At 34.8% G+C, this 15,798-nt stretch overlaps 1 protein-coding gene across 1 annotated transcript in view; it reads right to left on the bottom strand.

Moving 5' to 3' along the window:
* LOC127865825 (uncharacterized) overlaps positions 1-5,273 on the bottom strand; it is a 182,952-nt gene extending 177,679 nt beyond the window's left edge. Inside the window, exon 1 of the mRNA XM_052405850.1 lies at positions 4,967-5,273. Within this exon, the coding sequence (XP_052261810.1) occupies positions 4,967-5,054 (88 nt within the window). The 5' untranslated portion in view covers positions 5,055-5,273. The remainder of the gene's footprint in view (positions 1-4,966) is intronic.
* Between the last annotated feature and the right edge of the window lie 10,525 nt (positions 5,274-15,798).

The following is a 15,798-nucleotide window of genomic DNA, read 5'->3' as shown; positions in this document are numbered from 1 at the left end:
TGCTATTATAACACTTTAATTAATGATTTAATTGTCATAAAATGATCATCAGATCATTAAACAATTTGGTATCATGTGCAGAAATAAATGTACAATAGCCATTCTATCAAAATTGGTTCAAACATTTAAGAACAAAGCATTTTTTAAACATTCTTTTCATTTTCGAGGTTTGAAGATGTGTCAGCATCAACGGCCATTCCTCATTTTTCAGGAACGATATCTTCCTGTCATGTTATCCTTACAAGTGTACATTTTGAACACAAGTATTTCTATCAGTGTTTTGATAAGATATTTGAAGTACGAGTCACGAGTCGCGATAGTCGGAGCATTTAATGTTTGCAGATGTTATCGTGTTTTTAATAGTATTGGGGAGTAACATATTTCATAATTAGGAAATATCTGATAATAAATATGTACATCATTTCTCTTCCTGAATTAAGGACGTCAAATATAGTTTGTCGTGTATGTATTCATATGTATTATTCTTGATGACTAGTTTGTGCATATAGGGTATTATTTGTTGTTTGGTTTGTTTTTGGGTACCTGTATTGAAGTTCTCATTTATGAACAAATGCCATGGGTTGTTTTATTGCATATAAGTTTCATGCTTAATATTATGTGCAGTATAAATGTAACTTTATTACACAGTGCCATATATTGCATTAATTCAACTGTAAGATCTTTGATGTTCACAATGCTATAGTAATAATTCAACAGAAAGTATCAATTACGGAGACACTACAAAGCAAAAATCAGCGTGTATGGGTTTTAGACTGTGTGGCTATGCTTCAACTCAATTTCGCTGGCGAAAAGAAAATGTAAGAATTCACATGATAACTAAATCATTTGTACTCGTGAATTGATCAAAAACACAAATATCATATATTTAAATTCAATAGGCTTGCACATGGCGATATGGCGATATACGCCGATCACTTCAATAGTTGTGGACTCTTTATATCTGTACTATATAACAACGTCACATATGCATAACACAATACCCAAACAGGTTGTATACCCGCACTCCAAAACAGTACAGGTGTGTTACTAATATCTTCTTGAAAGTGCCTTCAACAATTACAATAGCTGTTATTAATGTGTATTCCACCTGGCTTCTTTGAAAATGACAGCTCATCCGTGGAATTAGAGCATATAATAAAATAACTCCCAAAAATGTAAGATAGAACGTTTGTTTTAAATTTCTTCTTGCTTTGTTACTCTATATTATTTAACTCGTATTATTGCATAAACTCTATCTATAATGCCCTCTGGCGGGGTGAAGAAACTTGGCAAAAGGAGGGCTTGAACGGGAGAAATCGTTTATTACAATGCGATTCACGTGCCCTGTTATGTGTTTTTCATATCCATAAGCTGGTCTACGCGCAGTTACTTCCCTTCTCCAGCCTTTAACGATTTTCCAAGCATAAATGGGGAACTGAATAAGCACCAGTTTCTTCATACATGCAGGAATAATGACTATTTCAAAACATTTTTCAAGTTAAACCATCTGCACTCCCTTGACAACAGCTTTATTTTATTGGCAACGTCAATGAAGTTAAGGTTATTTACTCAACACTTTCAAAAGACTATGCAGTAAATTTAAGTGTTTATGTACCTTCAACGATCCTGCTGTAAATTCCAAAATAATTCCTCATTTCTTATTTTGCGCGGCTGCATTTAAACTTTGCATTAATCCACTGTTTAAACGCATTTTAAATCGAAAACTGCCTATCGGAAGGTAAAGCCTCGTCATTTCCGATGATGACCGAGTGAGGCATATGTAAAACACAACCTTGAACTGTATTGAAATAATCGAATTATTTTGTCGATGTCGAATGAACAAAACATATTGTTTTCAATGTTATTTAAAATTATTTTGGTATGTGTGAATTGTTTATGCAATAATAGCAAAAATACACATTTTCTCGGACATGATCATCTGCGGGCGCTCGAAAAATCCGTTCCTGGAACGGATTTTTCCAGCGCCCGCAGATGATCATGCCCTCGAAAACGTGTATTATCCCTATATTCCTCATGATATAAAGACCATAATCTAGAAATGAAGAACCCCGTTCTTAACTGCATAACACAAATCTCAAGAACGATAATTAATAGGGACAAATTCGTATCCATTCCATATTTAAGAATAATGGTTTCAATACACTAAATCTACAGTATAAAACCGATGCAACGGGTTAAGTTATACTTTTATCTATGTAAATACAGAGATCGATAAACCGTGTTATAATAAATTACAATGGCTTATTTGTGAACTTCTAACTATCCATTTATTTGATTCAAATAATTATTATTCTTGACAAACTGCAGTCAATATATTCTGCTTGTTTATGTTTTCACCTTTTTTTCTGGAAATTTGTAATTAACAGTGGTTTCCCGTAAATGACGTTGAAATAAACCGTTGCTTCCATTAAATGACGTGACGTATTTGTATTGTTGTATAAACTTGCTTTAAATATCAGTGACTATATTGTGATGATTTCGTTGACACTGTAACGCCGTGGTCAAGTATCTTTCACATTCCGTTGGTGATTCAAACAGATAACTTAAACCAATCGTGTGGTGGATGATATTTGCCCGTCAAATTTTCACATTAATTGCTAATGTTTCAACAATCAGAAATGTAATAAAACAAACAAGATAAGATCATTTTATCATGAATGATGTATTATATAAAAACAATTAATTGATTTGTTCAACATTTTTTTATCCGGATGGTACGAGCCATTTGTTTGATGTCTTAGCTATTGACTTGGTGTGTTGTTTCTTGATGCATGCTTCAAAAACATAACGATCGCCCGCTGCACTACAATGATTTTGTTCTTGAGATTAACAACATCAATCAAACAGAATGTAACATACATTATTAAACTAACGCATTTGCTTATGCATGCGGGCTAAAGATAATTTATCACGCCGCAATCTTTCTCTTAGTTTTTAACATGGATTGTTTTATGTGACAGTTTTTATTAATTGACAATGACTTATTCTTTTTAAAAATTAGTAAACAATATTTTGCAACATACTTAATAAAAAATCTGACATTTACGCGCGATGTTTCATATGTTCGCGTAATAATTTCTGCGGTAAGACTAATTGTCCCAAAATTTAAAACTAAGGACTACAAGCTCGAGAGGTTTGTGTACAAGCTCGAGAGGTTTGTGTAAGCCATTCTGCTTGTTGAGATAAGAAATATTTTTACCAAAGAGGGCATCTGCAGAATAGAGACTTCAAATTAATTTTAAAAATTGCACAAAAACGCCGGGTGCATATCAATAATTCGCCTTGTCTGCATGCCGTTCTTAAGACTCATTGATGTCGTCAAGTGTTTTGATACAGAAAATATTCGTCAAGATAAATGCATACTTGCATTTCCCTGAGAGAAATGCCGTGCGTAATCCGCGTAAATAAGGAAATATGATAACTTAGACATTAATCTACATTAAAAAGCAGTTGCATTTTCCTTACAACGATGCCGTTCTTAAACATCATGACGGTCAGCATGCAATAAACAGCGATATTAATCCTGATAAACAAAAAAGTGCACTTTGCGTTCTTCTTTTTTCAGTTGCTGCGATATCGTTTGAAACGGTGAACACAATGAAGGACACAAAAATACTTAAATAGCGGATGTGCGTTGACGAAAACCAGTATTGTGTGGCCCCTAAATTGATTGTCGTCGCTTATCTCGAATTTTTATTTTAAATTGAAGCACATCAAAAGTCAAATTCAATTTCATGCACAAACTCTTCTTAGTTTCAACATCGAAGTCAGTAACATATAGCTAAAACAATATTTGATGCTATTATCTCATCCTTGAAAAATAATGAATATGGCTTCTGTGCAAAGTATAAGATAAAAAAGCCTCGGTTGCATCAAAAACAGAGAATCCTCTAGTAAAATGGTCGTTCACTACAAAATCGAGTAAAAAACTTTTTAAACACAAAGCAGAGTACAAAACACTATGTTTTAAGCCGGTCTATCCAAAAGATACTAGTATAGGCTGAGAACAATACAACACCGAATTTCAAAAACATATCAATAATTGTTGACACACATAACGTTTAAAGCCAAACACTTTGCCTCTGACCTTGAAATTAAATACATGTTAATCAATACATATAGATGCAATTTTAAAGTGTGTAAATTGTCATTAAATCTATAGCCTGGTTAGCAAGTAATTTATTATGTTTCAAACGGTACCGCTTTTAAAATCGAAAGTATGATTTATATACGTATACGTTCATTTCGACAAACGCGATTATTTTTCAGTTTTAAAACGAAAAAAAAGACGGATTTCTACCTTGTAACCATCAGATATATTCTAATTGGCATAGATAAAATTAAATTTTTAAGCTTGTTAGCAAGTAATTTATTATTTTTCAAACGGTACTGCTTTTAAATCCGAAAGTAGGATTTCTAGACGTATACGTCTATTTCGACAAACGCGATTATTTTTAAGTTTTAAAGGGCAAAAAGACGGATTTCTACCTTGAAACCATTAGATATATGCTAATTGGCATAGAAAACATATGTGTTTCTTATTTATACTTTTAATTTACTATGCCAAATAAGTTGTGTGGCTTTAAATACACTTAGCACCGGTCAAAATATGTGCACGCTACACAATAAACCAATAGTTACTTTTCTGCTTAAGTGTTCTTTCATTTTCAAAATCATTAACATACTATGATACAAACATATTAATGTAACTTTATAAATTTATACATACAATTGTTCCATATATTCAGGTATGCATGTTTCATTTTTTGCAAAAACGTGATCGAAAAAAAAAATCGTTATTATCTCACAATGTACATCTAATATTGAGTCTTTGAAACGCAATATATTATAACCATCCTTGCAGTATACACAGCTTACAACTTGTCGTAGGAGTTATTATAAATATTATGGATTATGCTTATGGAAACTAAATTAATTTACTTACCGATGTTTTCTGCTTTCAATTTGTTGATAGTTATTAGATCGGTCAAGCCACACACAAATATCAGGTAGAATCCGAATGCATTCGCCATTTCTTATTCTTTTCAAACGCTATGCGAACATAAAAAAATTATTAAGATTTAGTATGCCTACGTATACACCAAATAATTGGTTAAACCGTTTCCGAATGTCAAATAATTATCCTATTTCGTAGCGTGAGTATAAAATCGTTGTTCATTCGAGAGAAGGCACATCTTTGGCAAGGTATCATTTAAACAGTTCCAACTACCGCTCCGGTGTCAGCATGTGTAGATATGAGAACTGTCCATCAATGATCTTTACACAGCTGAAGGCGTCTCGTACAGAAGTTATCATTAGAAATCGAGGGGATGGTAAAGGGGCATTTAAAGGGAATTGTGGATAGCTTTGAACTGCAATGTTCAACAAAATATGTATCTTCTCTTCAAGATGTTTACAATCTTACACTTATAATAACTAATATTTATCTCTCAATTTATTATAAACCGGATGTTACACTTTTTTAATGTTTTCAGTGGCATAGCTGCTATTAGGCATAGCGGGCCCGGGCCTACAATTTTTTTTTAAACATGAAAAAAATAAAAATGCTTTATCTTCTAAAAACGCATCAAAATGTTGACATTGAGATAAAGCAGTAAAATATAAAAGACAAACAGGCCAAAGTCATATTTATTCTTGTCTTATTATTTGTCGTGAAATGCTTTAAATCTCACAACAGGCGTAATAGGATTTAAAAATTTCAGGGGGAGGACCCCCGGATCCCCATTTGTATGTATCATACCCGGACCTGCAGCTCAAAAAAATGCTAGCTACGCCCCTGGTTTTGTATATAAAATGTTTATGATTTTTGTAAATGGTTAGTGTGTATGTTGTGCGTATATGGTATGTGTATATACAACATCCATGTGAGTTTGTGGTATAAATTCACACATTTATTGATTACTTTTGAAAATAATATACATGTACACATTTCTCTGTTTATTGAACGTTTGCAGGATTTAAAAATGTACAATTCCAAGATATATACGATTGATTCTGAAACGAATTCTGATACAATGGTTCAGAATAATAAATCGGAAATGATTAATATTATGAAAATGGAAAGCCTCGAGTGCAAAAGTAAGGAATTACAAAGGTGCCATGCGCTTTTGGTAAAAGTGCTCAAGGAAAAAAGATAACTTTTGCCAAAGGTAATCCAATTCTGAATAGCTGTTTTTTTATTGACGTGACATGGAATTCATAAGTTCTTGCTCAATGCTAAAGAGCTACAGATGAAACTTTTTTAAAAAGTCAAATTTTGGTTTGAGCTATTCTTGCTTTTTTTAAACAACACTACAGTTATTCTTGCGTGCAAAACTACTATGTCAAACGCATTTCTAATAATTGCGAATTACCCTCAAGGTATTATTTGATTAAAAGTATTTATCGAAAATAGATATGAATTATCAAATCGTGAAGATATTTGTAAGGGAGGTTATATTTCAGATCATGTATAATACTCCAGATATATTTGATAACACAGCTGATACGCTGTCTTTATTGATTACTTTTTGTTAATGTTGTACAGTAACTTCTTCCGGGTAAGTGACAAACAATGACCAGTAAAGGCTTATGGTCGAGTATGACTTTTACTGTAATTAGTGCTGTGGGACAAAAAATTATGGCACTTCATTCTTCAATCAGATTGCGTATGAACGATCGCAATATAAATAACAACGTAAAACGCCAAACGTTTTATCATTACTCCTTCAAAATAATGAAACAAACGAAACTAATTTTCGCACAAGTCGGTTCTGGATCAAAGATGCATATAATATCATTAGTAAATCTCGCAGTCTAATAAGCACGCCAACCAAAGTATAATGGATGTGTGAAGAAAATAACCCCCCCCCCTCTCCCATTTTTGGTCATACAAGGACAGTTATAAAATTATATTTATCGTTTCAACCGTTGTTTCAGTTTTAAATGAAAAAACATCACGGTTGAAATGATTTTGATACCGGGCGTTTAAAATGAGAATCAGTATGGGATGCATAAAATGCAGATCTTAATGGTATTCCATAGGTATTAATATTATCGACATGTGTGACACAATTCTTATGTTGCCGCCGTGTAAACAAACACTAAACAACATTATAATGACACATTACTATGGCAACGTTATAGAGTATGCTCTTGTTTGGCAATTTTTACAATAATATAATATGTTGCGATGTGATGGTGCAAGTCTTCCATATTCTCCTGTTGTTATTAACAGTGCCCTCCTTCTTGTCTGAGGCGTCAAGACCTTCGAATTATTCACCTTCATCGTCAATAGAAATAATTAAATATTAATACTACTAAGTGTGATAACATATTTTCACATTTTCAATTTTAAGTTTCTGTCTTAATGTAAACTTTTTGTTTAATTTTACTCAGCAGGTGATGTCAAATATGAAATTCATAAAACTAACCAAGAACTTGTTTTCAAAATGCATTAACTCATTTGAATGAGTATTAGTATAAAGGAGAAAAACATTGCGTCTTATATTAATATTTATCATTGAACAATGAAATTTTCGCTTATGGTCACATTTCTATTTTTAGGTGCGTACTTTACTATTTAATGGGATGTGAGTGTAAATAAACGCGCCATGTCGAGATTCACATAACTTATTAGGAAAGGGCGCATTAATTTGGATAAAAACGGTATTCATGTTTTGTATTCAACCGACAATTGAGTGCAATTGTTTATAATGAAATCAAAATATTTAATGTATGCGTTAATATTGAGCTAAAAATCATATTTGAGTTGTACGTAAACGATTCGAATTCACTTTAATCTATATTTGCAACTTACATCAAATAATACATGTTGAAAGATTAATTTTAATTTTATGTGAGCATCACTTAAATGGTTTGTAGAAACAGAATAGTTACGATATCTAAGACAAGATTGATTTACTACGTACAAGTAGCTCGTGTTGATAAAGTAACTTATTTGAAATGTAGGAGTGTTCGAAATATATGATAACCTTTCAGACCCAAATCAGGCGTTATTCCGATGCCCGATTAGATTTCAATTTTCAGGGAATTCATGCATTTTATGATTACTATAAAAACGAAATCAGAATTATCAAGATATGAAAGCGGAACTTATCCAGAGTAAGATATTTAAAGATTACAAGTATGTGGCTTTAACTGACATGAATGTTTTTTGCCTAAATAAGCAATACGCATTTGGCGCCATGTGTATGGTGTCCGCCTTGGGGCACAAATATTTAATCATGCGCCTGGCTCGTACTGTAGAGTTGAACAAGGTATTGGCTTTCCTTATGAAACGGACGTCTGATTAGCATACTTAAAAGCGGATGAAATAAGGAACTATTGTATTTTTATATTTCACTTTTGATAACTACCAGTTATTTAAACCCCTAACCGGTTTTAAATTAATTGTTGGGTTTTGCATTAACCGTTCCAAAGCGATGAATTTAGATGTACATATCGTTGTTTGTCAGTCTCGTGTGTTTTGCTCTGTGTTATGTAATAGGAGACTTGTTTATGCAAAAGAAATTTAACTATTAGAATGATTTCCTTTTGATGCAACAGAAATTTCACTTTATTTGATAGGGTCTTTCTTGACCTTATTACATAGATATAATTAATCGAATTGTCATCTGGATATGGTGTCCCCATAGCGACCCGAAGATCACGGTTTCGAGCGTTTTTTGTATTTTACCCAAAGACGCCGAGCACTGGTTCTACCCAGATAACGGACTTGAGAGCATTTCAACTGTCCATTGACTTCCGCAGCAATCGAGCGCAATAAATACACTTTAACACAGATTTATATTAAATTGTTTCAACGATAACAGATTCATTACGAAAAGGAAACAAACGGTCATGCGCGCTGATCTTTGATTGCCTAGTGTAATCCTTGTTTATTTGACTCATGCAAATCCCGTGTATTTATCTCACTGTTTAGTTGCAACCCTGTTGTGGTCACATAGCAGTGACATTTATCAGCGGTGATCATTTAAGATTAATATACACATGTAGTAAACATCATTATAATAGCTGATGGAAAATTAACAATAAAGATATTAAAAGGAAAATCAACGACATTGGTATTTGTATTTAAAAAAATAATTGAGATTTGATGGCATTTTTTGGTATGGGTCGTCTTAAAGGCATTTAAACGAAAATATTGTTAACGAACAGTTGCAGCTTTGACCAATCACGTTCCCTTATGCTCGAAGAATGCGCTAAAAAGCACAGTGTAGCATATCGGCCTTGCTTAAAGAGATAACGATATGAAAAGTCCGCGCCAATCTGTCGGTGCGTTTATTAAACTGCATATTTAAGCATATAGACAACCAACAAAAACGCCCTGTTGAACTTGACATTTTTGATTAAAAAAGAAGACATCGTTGCACAAAAATGTGAAATAAATTTCTCAATACAAGTGCTGTGTACATAAAAGCAAAAGATAACTTTCTGAAATTTGCGCAACAACAAAGCATTGAAGCAAGAATTTCTCAATTTGTGTACGTGAAAACATACTTTAAAATCAAATTAACAATTGTAAATTGTTCCCATTTATTGGGAACAAATAATATTCGGTATTTTGTAAATTAATTATATTCGGGTTGATATTAGATGAACACAAACATGAATGCATGACACGTATCTTAGTAACTTAATCGCCTATATACATTAATTTACTATGCTTATACTCGCGAGGACGTGAGGAGCGTTAAGATCAAACGTGTTTTCCTTTTTGTACAATTGACATTAAAGCTGTAACGATTCAAACAGTTTTTTAAAATCATTTTTTCATCTCTTCATTAAATGGACAACGTACCGACATAAACATACAAAATACTGCGTTGAAAAAGGCGACAAGGACGATTTTGAAATTATAATTGGAATATATATGTATGCATATATATTTCCATGCGTAAAATAATGGACTTATGTTCCAGTGTACCCCATTTTCTCAAATATAAACATAATTAAATACATTACGTACAAAACATCTTGCTTGGTTTCTTTGGAATTCCGTTGACAGTAATTCATAAATTAGATGCATTTTTTAATTCCCTAGGGCATGGACCTCGAAGACTCTATTTGATGAAATCAAATGTTTAAACTCAAATGTGTTGTTGCATATCACCAACTTTAAACCCTAAACCATTCAAAGTAAAACAAACGATTTTACTCAAATGGTTAACCCATTTATGCCTAGTGGACTCTCCCATCCTTCTGAATTGGATCAATTTATTTCCAAAATTAGGGATGTCTAGTATATTTATTTCTATATTTAGAATATTTCTTACAGAAATTCCTATAAGCAAACAGCGCAGACCCTGATGAGACTCGAATGCTCATGTTTGCCCGTACCGCTGAACAAAGATTATGTGAACACAGAAAATTATCTTGAGTCAACTGATGGGCTTCAATTTTCTGAAAAGACATGCAAATAACCCACACTCAGAACGGTGATAACTGGATTGCGGACTGTCTGACACGGTAAACCACCCACGACGTAATCTCAATCTGGGTGTAGCCGTGATCAAAATTTGAAGTGTTTCATAGGTGAGTATTTGAGGCCGTTATCAACGAATTTTATCTATGGGCACATACGGTAAGACATAGTACTTTATTTTCGCTTTCAGTATTTTATGGTTAATATCTTATGGATAATTTTAAGGTGAGGTCAGTGGGGGCAATCAAAATTGTATTATGTAATATAGTTTTTAACTGTACGTTGCCATATATGACTTAGTCTCATAACTCTCAGATTGTAAAAAGCTGTTTTAATTTATGTTTTAACTGATGTCCAGATTTAAGTAGAGACTACATAAGTGTATGGTATTTGGAAGAGAGGTAACTCTGTAGTTCATGTACAGTTTTCTGTAATATAAATTCGGGGGTTAGCTCCCTTTCACTTCACTATAATTTTATGATGAGTCTTGTGTTGATATAATACTCTAGTCTCCTATAACTTGCTACTTTCGAGTGGCAGCATTTAATTAGTATGCTGATGTTTTATTGTATTTTGTGATTATATATGACAGACAGACAGACAGACAGACAGACAGACAGACAGACAGACAGACAGACAGTTTATTTCAATCCAATAAGGCATTTAAGCCCACGAGGACATATATACAATACAAGTGTTGACGAACAGTGTAGACTAGAATACAAAATTTTAACAAAAGTTGTAGTTGTATGTTTCCAACTGCATGTATGGTGATGAGACTTTAATAAACTAATAAACATACGGTTTTGATGATTTTATACACCACAGCTGGTAAATTCGCCAAGACAGTTATCAGTTATTGTAAGAATGTTTACATTAATATTCTGATATGTGCTTATTAAAATAACAAGTATTTAATGATCCATTTTTATGTCAACACATGGATTATATTATTATAATTCACATTAACATATGTGACATATATAATTTTAAAAAAAATTAATCAACGCATGCTTTTGTTGCGCGTTGAATGGCAATCAGTTAATTAAATTTCCCCACATAAATGTAAATTATGATACCACACATATGATCTCATAAAATAGTTTTTTCTAAGCACGACGCATTAGGCGTGCAAAAGATTTCCTTTGAGAGTAGTAAGTGTTCGTGCGTACATACTTTAATATATTGTTGAAGAGACAATCTGATTTCTAGTCTGCTCTTCTGCGCATTGTTCTGCTTTGAGACGTTGTTTGGAGAGAAAAAAGCAATTACCATTTTCTTGTGTTTTGTTTAAAAAAATGTAAATGATGTTTTTAAGTGCCTTTTTTATTTTGTATGCGCTTATTGACTTTCTGTTGAATAGGTCTCAACGCACGACGTGTTTAGACAGAGTTGTTAAATAGACAGCGATAATTTGTATTTGTTTTGTCAACCACGAGGTATGATATCATTATTTGCCATCTGTTCCATTAGCTGGTAATGCCAATGAGTGAGTACATGTACTGAGTTTTAATTGCAGCAGCCTATTGATCTCAGCTGATAAGGGTCGGCTGTACATTGATCACACTGCTACGGCAACAACTAAGTGAAACATTTATAACATCAGTGCTATACAATCAGGGACATTTTATACACGAGGAGGCTGAGCTGTCCGGTAAGCAACGTGACGGGTAGATGAGCTTCTCACATCTGCGACCCGGATACAATCCCCTTTCCCGGCGCATGTGAGTTTGGTAGATGGTCACTTTATCGTGCACGTGGGTTTCCTCCGGGCACTTCGGTTTCCCCACCCTACAGCATAAGTCCACAACATAGTTGAAAACCTTTCGGCAACAATTATAACGTTGGAAATTGCAGCTATAATTCAAAAGGAATGGCCTGATAAAACTTCGAAATACACGCACACGAGGGGGATGAATCCACGTGATTTTGACCATTTTATATTTTGGTCAAAATAAGGACACATGTATAGACAACGTGCACTTGTCATTTCAGACTATGTTGTCTTCAACACGTTCAGACAATTTCTGTGTAAGCAAGTTAGCTTCAGAATTCTATGACCAAGTTTTATGATACATAATAACACATTACAACGGGCGTCATACCCTTCTTATCATATGCTCTAAAACGACTAAAATTACTTACCAACGAACATGTTCTGTACAAAATATTGTAATACCCTGTATCCGAATACTATATACGTCCGAAATATGTACACTTAAGAATGCCTTACCTGTTTAACTTTAATAATCCAAATTTTCCTTGTTGTTATCTGGTTTAACAACCATTATCAAATGTTTGTTAAATCCAGTTAATGCTTTCTCCATTATTGAATATCCATTACTTGTAATTTGAATCGCCAGCATTGAATCGAACGCGGGTTAAATGTTCCAAAATGTCCGCCATTTGCAATGTCGAAGGTTATGACATAGCAAGTTAATTCTACGCGAATAAGTTATATCTTATCGAAGAAATGTGTTTTCCCAATGTTTATGTGTAGTATTATGACCTGTTAACTGTTTTATTGTTACAATGTTACTTATACAGTTAGTAGTCCTGTCAGATATTAATGCTGGTGGGGAACTATTTCAAGTATTTTCGCGCAATGCTTTCGCATTGCTTTCACTATGTGTTAGATGAAATATTATTATTATGATTGAGAAATGTAATGAAAGCATTGTATAGTTATGCATAATATTTTCTGAGCTTTTTATTGATGTAATGCTTTCTTGTTAGACTTGCAATGCTGTTAATGCAAATGTTGTTAATGTTGCTTAAACCGTTTTACATAGTTAAATACTTTCATGAAAGTCTGGCTCTGATTGGTCGCCAGCAACGCCCAGCCTCAGCAACTGCTTATAAATAGAGCTGTGGTTGATGATGAAGTCAGTCGTAACTCACTAGTCAGTAGTGACTTGACCCAGAATAGTCGCTCATTACTTAACAACCCATTTAAGATGTCAAAAGCCAACAAAGGTAAACACTAACATATACGACTCACTTACCTACGTTAATCTACATCTGTACGTCATAGTTCTGACTAGTTCTAACTGACATTTTGCATCTGCATTAAATACTATTTAGAATAACTATAAAGAGTGACGACTGATTTCATCGCTTTATTTAATCTGAACTGCTGTTCAAATAGTTAATATCATACTTGTTGTTTAATTAACCACCCATAGTACTGTTTATATGGCAAACGTTAAGCTTCTGCCCTAATAAATAAATAGTTACAGAAACCATCCTGACTTCTTTTTAATGCGTTTGAGTTCTGAATAAATAAAATGCAACATCATCGATACCGCTCGGCTTACAATTTTGGTGTCAGAAGTGGGATACGGATAGATTTTTAGCATCTGTCCACGGCTCACACCTTGCATTTTTTTTCACTGTCATATAATAAGTGAACAACAGTAATTAAATAATAGTTTATTGACAATAAGATTAATAACCTTCTGGTCTCTCAAGACACAATACAATTTTTTATCATGGCCTCTTCGCCAGATCCCGATATATCTTTTGATATTCAACGCACACATGGGTCCGCACACGAGGAGTCTTTACTAAGGGAAAATGATATTAATGAATGTAGACCGATATTTCGACGTGAATGCAGGGGTGATCAACCAATAATCACGGGCATCGTGCATGAAAGCACTCCGTATACCGGAAGTGTAGAGACCCGCGACGCGTCAAATAACAACAGGCACGCAGCGCAACAGAACGCCCCCTATACCAGAGACACTCCCGTCACATATCAAAATGATAGACGATTTGGGCACGGCGACAATGTTCCACACGCCTACATGTCCTCACCACACCACATGCACGTTAAACCAGACACTTACGAAGGCTCTGGCCCCTTTGAGTCTTACGTGTCACACTTTGAGGACTGCGCTGAATTGAGTGGGTGGGACATGCGAACTAAAGTGTTGATGCTTTCCTCCAGTTTACGTGGCACTGCCAGAACGTATTACATGTCTCTCCCAGAACAGGAACGCCGCGATTACCGCATATTGTCTTCACGACTTAACAATAGATTTGGCACCGCAGGAAAACATCAATATATGTGGTTAACAAAATTCGAGGAACGCAGGCGTGTGAAGGACGAGAGCATTTCGTCGCTAGCACATGATATACGTCAGCTCGCACAAAAAGCATACAGTGAATTTGATCACCGCTCACAAGAGCAGTTAGCGTTACACCAACTGTACAAGCTGATCCCCAATGACATGAAATGCAGATGCATTGACCGTAACTGCACTAACATAATTGAGGCCGTAGCCGTCATTGAGCGCTACGAGTCCATCCTCGGAACGTCAACAACTAATATTAGGGCATGCAATGTTGACACTAGTGTCGAATTGGCGTTAAAAACAAATAACCGATAGACTTAGCAACCTCGAGTCCCGCAACTCTCCACAATCAGTACCAAAGAAGTGTTATGGGTGCAATTCTACTGAACACTTCTGGAAATCGTGCCCACAAAACATGAATCACACAAGACGCCAAAGCCCACATTTTAGACACCCATCTGGTCGACCACAGCCGCAGTCTAGACCACAGAACAATCATATGAACATGTCATATAACACCAACCGATCGCACTACGGGGGTCCATATCCGCATGTTCATCAACACGGACGGCAACAGAATGCCCAACCGCCACAAGAATACGTGAATGAGCGACTGCTACATGCAAATCGTTCGCGCAATGAAGACCGACAAGACTCTAACGTCCCGAGCACCAACACCATTGATACCCACACTTACACAAGGAATGCCACTCCCAACGACCAGGAAAACTAGTTGCCGTCGGCTCCACGGGCCAGGAGTCGACGAAGTCATTTCAACGGCCTAAAGATAATATTCCTTCCAATAATGTGCACACTGCAAGATCGGGATCTCAATTCAACAAACTTGACAACGGATTTTACCTGACGACTCATGTTGGGTCGGTGGAAATCAACTTTTTAATAGATTGTGGTGCTACAACTTCTCTCTTGTCTGAGAAAAGCTTAAAGAAATTTGATCCTAAGAACATTTTTCACGTCCGTCCCCAATTAAACGTGCTTAAGACAGTAAACGGTGAGGCCATGAGAGTTGTTGGAAATGTTGATCTATTAGTTCCTATAGGAAACGAGTGTTTTGATGTGTCATTTGTGGTCTGTGACATAGAGGCTGATGGGATATTAGGTCAAGATTTTCTGAGGGCTAATGTTGATAGCATCAACTACAAACGTTCATGTCTCATGATGGGTGGTGATGTAGTACCATTGTGGACTGGTGGTCAGGCTTTGCATATCTGTAGAGTGGAATTACAGCAA

Source organism: Dreissena polymorpha, chromosome 2, assembly GCF_020536995.1.
Source record: "Dreissena polymorpha isolate Duluth1 chromosome 2, UMN_Dpol_1.0, whole genome shotgun sequence".
Taxonomy (NCBI): domain Eukaryota; kingdom Metazoa; phylum Mollusca; class Bivalvia; order Myida; family Dreissenidae; genus Dreissena; species Dreissena polymorpha.
Note: the sequence above shows the minus strand (reverse complement) of the source record. Positions and strands in the feature narration are given on the sequence as shown.